Raw genomic sequence first — 12068 nt, 5'->3', positions numbered from 1 at the left:
GATAAAAATGTTCTGAGATTAATAGCTTATTAAGATATCAGTTTACAAAGCTGTACACAAGCTTTGAAGGAAACGTACAAGCTGATGTTTTAAAGCTGGAAAAACACCAAAATGTATAATTGGTGCTGACATCAGCTGCAGCTTATCTGGTTATATCAATCAACTTTTACAAAAACAAATCTTCTAGAACATTCAAAAAAATTACCACAAACCAAGTATTAAAAAATTTTTTTTACAACAAGCTCATACCAGTTCTTGCCATTTGTCTCCTGCGTAGGCCTCTGGAGATTCATAAAAGCAGTGATAGATGAGTGAAGCGTGGGTTGGCACACGCTGGAAGAGGCATTGCAAAAGTGATTGTTTTTGGCGTGTTAAGGATAAACTCGACTCAAGCGCACTTTTAAATGAAAAGTCTAAAACCCTCTAGGAGTTAGGCGTGGTGACTGAGTTTATCCTTAAAATATGCTGCAACCAGTGACGCCAGAAGTCAATCTGCAACTTATCATTACACTGTTTTGTGTGATATCATGCTACAGAGCATAAGTGTTAAGGCATCTGGGACTCCCACAACCCTTATTTACAAGACAGCTAAGGTGAAGTATGCAGTGGGAGGGCAAAGACGACATCATGAGGTGATGTACGTGCAGGGGGATAGCAGTCACACTGAATGCAGATGAGAATCGCAACTCAGAGCTTCTGTCAGTAACTTCCCTTTATGCCGTCTCACATCACTTTAACCTTGAACCTTACTCAAAATAAAACGGCAAATGAGATCGACTGCAATGAAAACATTGGCAACTATTGTTTATCCAGAACAGATAAGGCCTCCATCACTGACGTTCCCTCTGGAGAAAACACAAGGTCTGATGAACATCTGAGTGCCCTCATGTGGATTACGAGTGAGAAGAAGAGGAGGAGGAGGAGATTCTGGAGGGTGTTGTGGGTGGTGGAATGCTGACAGGGGCTCAGCAGACATGCCCCATCCTGACTTAGGGGCCATGGTCCACTGAAAGCAGGGAAACACCACGACTGTTTAAACCAAGATAAACCAAGAGTTCAGTTTACACATCTCAACACCTCACGGTGACTGCAAATGTCTAAGAGTAACTGATACCAGAGAACACAGTGACACGCAACCAGGCACCAGCAACTATTAGCAAAACCAGGAGAAGGATGGCTGTAAATTTACTGCAGGTGCACCTAATCTTCTTAGTCTTTCACTTCAGGATTTATACTCTATATGCACTTTAGTGAGCTCGATGATAGGATTACTCCTGGCTGTTTAGTCAAAGTAATACCTGTTAGACCCCAAGCTATGTCCAAAAAATTTAGAGGCCTACTCCACATCTTGCACACAAAGGTGATGAAAACAGCACAAAGTCTTCTGCAGAGCTAGAGAAGTCGTATTAACCTTTACAACTCTGACAATATGAACCTTATGACCCTTGTAAATGCATTATTGCATTATGTAGGATTTTTTTTGCTTTTGGAGCACACCCCACATGAAAGACTAAAATTACAGATCTGTGGACCTCAGCTGTTTTGATTTTAATCACTCTTTTTTCCCCAAATAGGTCTCTTGCGAGACAAACAAGAGTCTGGAAGTAATACTAAATAAGCAGTATGCCCCTTTAACCACACATCTACATTCCAGCATGAAGGGTAAAAAAAACTAAGGCAAGCACAAAAGAGCAACATGAACAAAAGGGGCAAATAAAGACGATCAACTTTAACCTTTACTAAGAGGCACTCAGCTTTTATTTCGCCCCGATCCCCTTCCAAAAAAATGAGAAAACACGATAGGAATGACAAGACGAGTAGCAGACAGGTGACTCAATAGTGTGGAGTATGCAAGCCTGGCAATACCTCACTCAACAGGAGGCGAGCTTTATCACAGCCCTTCTCACCAGACAAAACACACAGCGTTAAACAAGAACAACCCTGTTCCAAAGTTGACTCCCTGGCCCAAAACAGCACATGGCTGAGTAGGTTAAGGCATGGTGCCACATAAAACAAGCTGTGATTTACATTCCGACATGCACAGACCGCATTTTCTCAGTTATCTGTGTTATTCTGGCAAAATAAACTTTGCATTGTTTGGCGACAAATAATGAAAGAAAGGCATCCACCGAAAATAGATTTAAAGAGACAAGAGAGTGGCTGCAAAGAACGGCGACAGAGAGTACGTTTTCATCAAACGCACACGATGCTTGTGTACTGTGTTACAGGGTGGTGTGATTCAGTGCAGCAATTCTAAACCAATTGCATGACGTTGATGTGTACCAGGCTGAATATTGATTGACCACATCAATAAATACAAAGAAAGGAAAAATAGCGTGTCATCTGTTTTTCACTTGGAGAGAGGCTGGATTTGGCTCCATTGTTGTAGGCTGTCTGTCTTTTTTCAGCGTATTTTTCTGTGGTGGCTTTATTCATCCAAGAACCAGAGATTTAAGAGTTGGAGCCCCTAATTTCCTACACCTGTGTTCAGCCATTGCAAATTCTTATTTGTTCTGTGCTAGTTCTCCCAGGTCCTGCTGAGCAAAGGCTACCACTAAATATAAGGGACAAACATGCCAGAGAGGCCTGGTTTGGCTTCTCTGCAGGACAGAAATCTCTGAGTGCATATTTTTGTGGCATCAGGAGGCAACTGCTCTTTTGTCGTAGTTGTCATTTATTGCAAAAATCTCAGTCCATGAGACAAAGAGTGTTTAGCAGAAGCTTTGGAGTAGGAGTAAGTAGAGACAGTTTGCTTATTTAAGTGGCAAATGGCAATGAAATGGGCTACGTACCTTGACAAGTTCTCTCATTGGTTAGCAGCTTGTAGCCTTTCTTGCAGCTGCACTCAAAGCTACCCACTGTGTTTCGACACACATGATCACACCCCCCATTGTTCAGACGGCACTCGTCAATGTCTGTGAACAGAAAATCATAACGAGGAGCGGATACATCAAATCACTCATCGCAGCTGCAAACGAGAGAGCGCTGAACTTAAACCTACAGCATGTAATTTTTTTGTCACTTGGAAGTAGGAAAAACCTGAACATGTGTTAGCAGAGAGTGGCCTATTTACACAGCCAGGAGACAAATAGAAACATCATCATTTATCAGTTTTCTGGTCTAATAAGAAAACACACACACACACACACACACACACACACACACACACACACACACACACACACACACACACACACACACACACACACACACACACACACACACACACACACACAGAGAGTAACGGCTTTAAAAAAGTTCTTAAATCTGAATAGTATGTTGGAGATGTATGTAAATGAGGCAACTTGGACTAACAGGGCAAAACAGGACAGTCATTTCTGTGGAAATAAGCTTCAGGGATTTCCTTACTGGTCCTCGGATGGGCTAAAAATCAGCTTGCGTGTGACTTTAATGGAGTGCAGCTCTCACACAGTAAAGCCCCGAAGCAGTAAGGCCTCTAAATCATCATTGTCCATCTCCTTCCGATTATTCTGCTCTTTATTTCTGTAGCCAATACTGAATCGATATGTCATGTGCTGATCCCTGCTTTTGATGGTGCTCTGCCTTGGCAAGTTTGGCAGCAGCTCTGATTAATTCTGAATCATCATCACAAATGAGGCATCTGTCTCTTGAGGGAGTCTTCATCATCTGGTTAAAATAAATGCATGAGAGATGGAATTAAATAATCCCTTCCTTGCTTCATCTTTGTCTCAACTCCTCAGAAGTGCCTGGCCTGAAGCGAGCGTCTGTCTTCTTGTGCCAGTGCTGCCTGTGTTCATTTTCCTCTTGTTTCCTCTCAAACTAAACTAATACAAGCCAATGTATTTTTATTAAAGTTGTTAGTCTAACACTGTAAGCCACGGAAAGCAGACACACTGCTATCCTGCTTTTCTGGAAACATGTTTTTGTTCACCTACATCCCATGTTTGTTTTCCCCAAGTCTCTATAATTCCACATAAGATTCGGAGAGGATTAGAGATTGCAAAAAAAAAAAAAAAAAAAAAAAAAACACACACACACACACACACACACACACACACACACACACACACACACACACACACACACACCAAAAACCCAGCAAAATTATGCAGGTTGCTTGAGTTGAGGATGCTCTGCCAACACTCACAAAGATGGCAGTGCAGAAGAAAACTGCCGGGAAAGCTGGTGCCATGACAAAATATTTCTTAAAATATGTTGTTGAAAAGCAGAAGGTGGTGATAGATCTGTGACACCTGTATGGATACAGGCAAAATAACCTGTAGTTGCAAAAGAAAATGTGGTTTCCACAGAAAAATCTAACTGGCAAGTTACAAGGGGTTCTAACTTGGGTAGGAGTGAATAACTATTTAATCATTCCTGTTGGCTGCATGTGGAAAGAGAAGCTGGAAAAATGACAAGCAGGAGAATAATTTAGTGAGAGCTGGACAGGTGCAGCTTGAATGCTGCCTCCATGGGCGATGCATCCATGGGCGATGGGTGGGAATACCTTTGCAAGTCTTGCGGTCTGGCTGCAGAGTGAAGCCAACAGGACAGCTGCAGCGGACTCCTGTCACTGAATCATGACATGTGCTATCACAGCCGCCATTGTTCACTGCACAGGTCTCTGCAGGGAAACACGCATTCAGTTAGACAAACCCCACAGAAAATACAAAGTAGATTCAGTTGTGACCTACTTATTTCTTCCAATTGAAACAGCATACATGAATACTGGTATAACTGCAAAAATTACAAGAAACACCATTATATACACCATTACTTTTGTGAACAGGCCAAGAGCAGCATGCTGATCAAGTGTTGAGTGGTAGAGAGGAAAAAAGAGAGTAAAGATAGAAACAGTAATGAATGCAGCCAATGAAAGAGATTACCAGTCAGAGAAACAAAGAGTTTGTCAATAATGAAAGGAGACAAGTCATTAGGAAATATAGCTAACACAGCCAAACATGGGAACTTCACTTGTTGTGTCTGTATGTGCATAAAAGGTATGTGAGCACGTTTGTTTCTCTTTGGTAAAAGCAAATTATGACCTCCAAAAATCCTTTTATACTGTAGGAAATGTCTCCCCTCCATTATAAAGGGAGAATTTTCATTTGCAGACGCATCTGGATGAAACCACCAGTTCCTTCCTGGTTTTGACAAAACCTTCCAGGCATTTTGGGGATAAAAAAGCAATTTCAGCTCCCTGGTCCCTATGTTGGCTAGGCTGATTTGAAAAAGGCAGGTAGTCAGTAAGGACAGGATAGCTGAGGTCTTTTCTCTAGACAGTGACAAATTTCACACAGACTTTAATTTTAAGTAACCGTACAAGACAGAGTCGCTCTGACATCCAAGATCAGTGGATGCCTACTACTTTTGGCATCCTCATAGATGGGCTCACACACTTCAGAACAACAACAAAAAAAATAATAAAACAACAGCTATCACTATAACTTTCTGTAAAGAAACCAGTCATGTACACATCTCATCACTTCTCTTTAATGGGCAGTGGGATGTTGGCTGGCAGCCCAGCCCAGCTGGGAGAGTCTAAGACTTCACACTGGTAAGACGATGGCATCTAACACACGGCACTAAAAAGGGAATGTAGCTGCTATTTCTTATTTTGTTAAATAAAGAACAAGCAACCCTTTGGGAAACACTTACCCTCGTCAGTTCTAAAATTAAAAAACTCCCTCAATATAAACTGCAACAGCCATAATCAAACTTCTCTCAAATTAAAATCTCAGTTAGAGACTAGAACGATGCATCAAAGCAAAACAGGTGCTAAAAGTGATGTAATTTTGTGTTTTACAGCCATTTCTTGGAAAAACACACACCAGTGAATGCCATCGCTCAAGGCTAAACACGGTGTATCAATATACTGGGACAAGCTCGAAATAAATGTCAGTTCAGATGAAGCCATAAAAACAAGGTTTAAAAAAAAAAATTATTTTGACATTGAAATGACTAGGTCTAAATGGTAAACACCATTATAAAGGATGGTTGACATTTAGCTATACTTGTGACTCATTATTTAAACCTGACTATATATAGTCTATTCTTCAGCCTGCTTGCTGGCTTCAACATCTGCCTGTTGCTGTACTGTATGCTGACATGAAGTCTGCTACAGGGTTTCTTGGATGACAGATAATTTTGGTATAATCCTTTTCAAGTAAGCCCTCTACTCAATACAAAACCCTACATGTGTTTTTGTCAAAGCTTTTGGAGTTGAAAAGATGAAAATGTAACAAATAAAACTCACCACTGCTCACTTCAGTGCATTCAGGACTTACAGCAGTGTGTTGCCCATAAAGGATCAGTAACATAATAACGTCTGCTAAAAATACCAAACTTTGATTAGTATTTGCTTTTCCTATGTAAATGACATTACTGAATCACATTTAAGATTTAATTTAATTCCATTTATAGAGCACCAAATCCTAACATTAGTCATCTCGGATCACTTTACAAGAAAACTGATCTCCCTGTTGGAGCTCAGTCTGGGGGGAGTTCTTTTTTTTCTCCTCGTCTTTTCTCATGTTGTGCATTTTCCATTGTTTCGGTTTGGGTCGCTGTTCGTGCGGTTGACCGCCCAGTGCTACCTAGCCTGACCTATCTCTCCAATGTGATGTTTGTGTATTGTATGTATGGTCGGCAAGGTATCATCTATCTTAATTGCCCCTTGGGGATAAATAAAGTCTCTCCGACTCTGACTGATCTTTCAATATTTTACAGAAAGCCATTCAGCAAGCACTTGGTGAGACCAGGAAAAAGAAGCCATCTGCCATCCGTCACTTATGTCTACCATGGTGTCTAAAAACAACTTTCCCATATGGAAGAGGCATAACATAATTAACATAATTGTCTTTTTTGCTTTTTATTTACTTGTCTTTTCTTTGAGAAGGGAACATGCAAAAAGCAGGGGGCTAAAACCTTTTAGTAAATAAAGGTTTATACAGTAATACTGAGGTCTAATTTTATAAAAATTAGGCCTTTGGCAGATTTTGACTTATAGACATACCATTGTGTCCAAGATTACATTGTCCTATGGGTTCTTGCTTTAGTCTTTAAGGAGTGAGTCAGTTTTTCCCAATGGAATGCATTTCTTCTACTGTGTCCAGCCACTGATCTGTCCTCGGAGGTTCACATTTTAACCAGTTTCCTGTTACGGCCCTTTTACATGCAACAGTCGAAACTTTGAGGAGATGTATACCCTTCCTTCGAATCACAGCAAGTATCAGTCAAAAACAAAAACATTACTCTGGGATGATTAGGAATATCCAAATACATGCTCAAAAATGAGAAGAATGTTATCCCAGAACGGCTGTAGATTTATGCATGACCAAAAAAAAATGTGAACGACTGGCATTCCCTTTGCCTGCATCATCTCCAGCATTGTGGTGTAATTGTTTACTTTTATGAGAGTGGTAATAAAGAAACAGATTAGGCTTTTTCATCCAAATTCTCTCCATCATTTAGAAGGACTTGAAGAATGCTTTGCCAATCACTCTCTGGCAAGTCAGAGATTTCAAAGACGACCAAGCATGTGCCTGGATCCCCTGTTTGCTTAGAAGCCATATAGAGGAATAGAAGATGCCACGGTAAACCTGTTGAACTTAACTGCTAAAACATTTAGAGGGAAAGGTTCTTCTGTCGACAAGATTCAGCCTCATATTTTAATCAGAAGGCTTATAAAACAGTTTTCAGTCTCATGGGCTAGATTTTTGACTTTTTGACTATTCCACTTGTCTCAATAGTTTATCCTGGCAGAGCAGACCCGAGCGCAGCCAATCAGGTCTGCTCCTCGACTGGCTCCCCGCTGGGATGTGCGCTTTCACCTTTATCATTTATCTTGTCTGAAAACAGAACCATTTTAAAGTATGCAGATGGCTCTGTTATCTTTAGTCCGCCCCGGGATAATGAGAGCAGCCATGATGAGTTTGTTAAAGGGTCAGACAAATCCTACCTTCAATTAGACGTATTTAAGTCAAAAGAAATGATCACTGATTTAAGAAAATGTACGTACAAAAGAGATCAGGTCCATTTAGAAACAGACAGGAGAATACATTCAGTCTTATAAAAACTGAACTTTGAAGCAAACTGTGGAGTTATGTGTTAAAACGGGCACCAGCATCTGTCATGTTTGAAGAAACTCTGATAAACCTTTGACGAAACAATAACCATTTCATGTTATCATGCTTTTAATGAGTCCAAACCATCTTTCCTTGGTCTCGTGGCTTGGATATTTATCTTTAAAGAACAGAAACTCACTCAGTCAAACTGTTAAATGGTCTAACAGGCTTATTGGTGAGCCACAGCTGAACCCAACAAACCCTGGTATGGATGGATTACAGCAGCTGGCTCATTTGATTTTACTTGATGACTTGCACCCTTTATATAGAGTTTCAGTTTCTTCGTTCTGGAAACAAGCTTCTAATTAGCCATCATTCAGAGAAGAAAAAAAACAAAAAAAACCAATCATGGTTTTGCCATCTACCTGATGCTGTGTAAATTCTCCATTATTATTTCTCCATCTCTCTCTTTATGTTGAGTTATGCTTATCTGTTACCCATCATCTTTGTTTGTTTTTTTAAAAAAAAGTGCATTCAAGGATGGATGACTCACTTACTGCAGGCCAGATTTACTTAGGACTACAAATGAAGTAACCTGAACCTGAACCTAAGAACGAAATGAAAGAATTCTTATAAATCTTTATAACAATTTATTTTTCTTAAGACTGAGGTGGAATTTTTTTTTGAATGTGTTTCCATTATTATGTCTACTCTTTGTAGTCAGTAAATCAGAGTGATGCTGCCTCTGATCCTCTGCAGGAGAATGATGGCTCACGATACGATACCCCAGTCACAACGCAGACTTGAGCGTGTAACACTGTGGCTTCGCATAATTGCAAAGTGTGAGCAGAGACGGTTGGCAGACGAGACGATAGGACGCTGTTAGGACATGCCTCCAAAACGCTTAGTCAGGCAGCCATTTCACCAAACTGTAATGATCATGTGTTAAGAGAGCAAAGAAATATTTTTGACATTATGGTTTTTGTGAAGAGAGGGGAGAGACACGCACTCTGGTATGTTTGTCGGTTTGTGTGATTTGGATGCACACCAGCCACATCTACAGTGCACTGGGCTGGGAGAGGCAATTACAGTAACAGTGGGCTGACTTTTCTAAATATCCTTCATTATAATCTGCAGGGTGTTTGCTCTGATGCTGGGCCTCTGTATTATATCTCATACAGAGAGCTTCAGCCAGTGTACACAAGCTTTTAACAGAAGCCACATGATTTTAGCTGTAGCACGTCTTCAGTTACATCAGCTTGTCATCAGACATTTATGACGACTGCAAACAAAAGACATCAAAGGATGAGGGGATAGAATTTAGCAAAACGCACAAGGCGAAGCCCGCTTTGGTGTTGATCGCTGATTGTCAGGTGGACGAAGAAGCAAAAAACCATGCAGCCAGAGGAAAGTTACTCACATGGTACAGGGTTTCTCACATTAGGGGAGCGCTCTCTCAGTAAAATAAAGCCCACAATAAGAAAATAAAACTACGGCTGTAAAAGTTCTGGCGTCTCGAGAAAGTTCTGGATTTGCAACCACAAAGTGGTACAGTAACAGAGAAAATTAGGAGACAAACCTTTTAAGCAGCATGCAAAAATATGTTTCTGGCTGCGTATGTCTCCATTTCAAAAAAAGAAAGAACCCTGAAACTGGGACACAAATATCTTAATATAGGTCAGACTGTTATATTGGAGAATGTGAGGAACTCGGTGTTCATGTACATACAACAGCAACAACTAGTAACTTAAAACACTACTGGTTTGCTTCTTACCTTGAACGGGCTCCTACTCCTCTGAGAACAAGCCTCCTCCCTCAGTTTCTTACATGGTGTAATTAAATCGTAAATCTCTTTGATGTATCAAGGTTTGATATGTCTTCACAGATTTATGAGTTTATTTTTCCTGGCATCCTTGCCTGCATTTGTATTAAAACACAGCTCATCCCGAAAATTGGGATGAATTGCATTAGTGATATTATCAAAGTACAATACCAATTGTCTGCTTTCCCCTCGACACGTGTTCCATTGTTCATTTTACAGCAAATGTAGTGGAACAAATTACTTTTGGCCACAATGTAGAAAAAGAAACACTGCAATTGATCATTTTCAGCAATTTTAGACACAAGTTTACATGTGTATGAAAAATCAAGTTGGGGGGTGTTCTGTGTTTTATCTTTTGTATGAAGCAGTGCTGAATCATGGACACGTTATTGGCTCCCTTACCAGAGCTAATAGGCCGTGGTGATGGAGTTCAGGAACACCAAAGCTGAGTGTTTGGAAAAAGTGCAAGCTTAATTTCACTCATTTCAGTCACATCAAAATACAAATAAAGACAAAGTCTTTGGTCTGTGCTCTTGATGTTTGGGAGTTTTACAAAAGACTACTTGCATTTGTGCTGGTACAGTACTGTGAATGGAGAAATAGTTCTTCAGTCTTTCTGAAGGTTTTTCAAAGTTTGCCTTTGGAGATTGACTGCTTTTGAACTCATACTCACGCCGGTTCTTGTACCTAACCATTTTCAGAGGAATTTTTTTTGGCTGTTTGTTAGGCCACTTAAACACCGACCTATGAATTATTCAAGCATAAAAAGGCAAGCAATCAAAGGAATAAACCAGTGTTGTGTCTACACATCACAGAAAAATTAGCAAAGACACAATTTTATATTGTATTTTCATTTATTATTAGGCTGCTATTGTTTATTATTACTACCAGCCTGTCACAAAAACATACAATTTGCTATTTTTTTAAAAATGCCACAGATAACTTAGTTTGACAGGTGTAAAATAGTATTTTTGCACCAACAGGAGGATTTAAAACACCTATACCCAAGATGCAGTTGGCACTTCAGCTGATCCATCCACTGTTCACTGAAGCCTCATCAAAAATGGTTTCAGTGGAAGGCTAACTGTCAAGAAGCCATTCGTAAGGAAGGCGAACAGGGAGAAAGGCTGAATGTATGTCCAATTAGGTACACAAATAGTATCTTTGCCCCCCCGGAAGGAGATAAAACAGCGAGTGTCTACAGCCATCTTTAAAACATGGTGGAGGCTCTGTCATGGTTGCGGCTGCGTCACCTTGCAACACTGTCATCTGTCTTAATTTTTCAGCCTGTCATTGATCCCAAACACACTGCCAATGCAGTAAAAGCAAACCGGAAGAGGGAAAAAAACCCCACAGATGAATACAATCAATCATGGATTGGCCTCTCTAGAGGCCGGACCTCAACATTATGGGATCATCTTGACAGAAAACTGAGCAAAAGGCAGCCAACATCCATAGAAAAGCTTTGAACATCTATAACGAAGCCTGGAAAATTATCCTTAAAGACTACTTAAAGAAATTAAAGAAGGCTTGCTTCAGAGAATAAATGTGATCATACCAAATATTGCCTTTCAGGCTTGTTAGAATTTCCCAAACTCTGTACTCTAGACTTTAAGTTACTGATTATATGAAAAAAAATTGTCCCCATGTGTGATTTATCATTATATAGTATATAATTAGGTTAGATATAATTAGATGGTTAACACTTCATCGAGAATGCTGCTTCATGGAGAATGCTTTGCTTCACCCAAAAGCAGCATTATATGCATTTTCATTTTGGCATAAAAAGGAAATAGAAAATCTGCCGGTTATTAACTTTCATCTTAATGAAACCATTTGAGAATTATAGAGGGGAAATTTCCCGATTGTAGCGCCGCATAACTTATAAGCATATCAGTTGTTGGAAGCATCAGATAAATATAGCAGAGTAAAAGCTACAATACTGGAAGGTGGCAAATATTAGCCACCTTTCTGTATCTCTATAATTTTGTATCTTGCTCGTACTGCTGGTCAGTGGCTCCCTGTTTGCAGCTGTGTTTTGAAAAGGAGTGGTTTGACACAGGCAGTGGGTGTTATTGAGAGGGCATTCACAGAAAGGAGAGGAAGGTGATTAGGTCAAGGGTCAAAGGGACGATGTGGTAAGGGGAAGGGCCTGATCAGTGTCTTCTAGGTTAGCTTCCACTATTCACCACACCTAC

At 40.2% G+C, this 12068-nt stretch overlaps 1 protein-coding gene across 2 annotated transcripts in view; it reads right to left on the bottom strand.

The window, feature by feature from the left end:
* The window catches only part of scube3 (signal peptide, CUB domain, EGF-like 3), a 75493-nt gene that overhangs the window by 14083 nt on the left and 49342 nt on the right, over positions 1 to 12068 (bottom strand). For both annotated transcript variants that reach the window (XM_031727866.2, XM_031727867.2), the window contains 2 exons: positions 4490 to 4606; positions 2793 to 2915 (listed from right to left, as the gene is read on the bottom strand). In XM_031727866.2, the coding sequence (XP_031583726.1) occupies positions 2793 to 2915; positions 4490 to 4606 (240 nt within the window). The remainder of the gene's footprint in view (positions 1 to 2792; positions 2916 to 4489; positions 4607 to 12068) is intronic.

The sequence above is a fragment of the Oreochromis aureus genome, linkage group 20 (assembly GCF_013358895.1).
Source record: "Oreochromis aureus strain Israel breed Guangdong linkage group 20, ZZ_aureus, whole genome shotgun sequence".
NCBI lineage: Eukaryota > Metazoa > Chordata > Actinopteri > Cichliformes > Cichlidae > Oreochromis > Oreochromis aureus.
The sequence above is the reverse complement of the archived record's forward strand: the minus strand, read 5'-3'. Positions and strand labels throughout refer to the sequence as shown.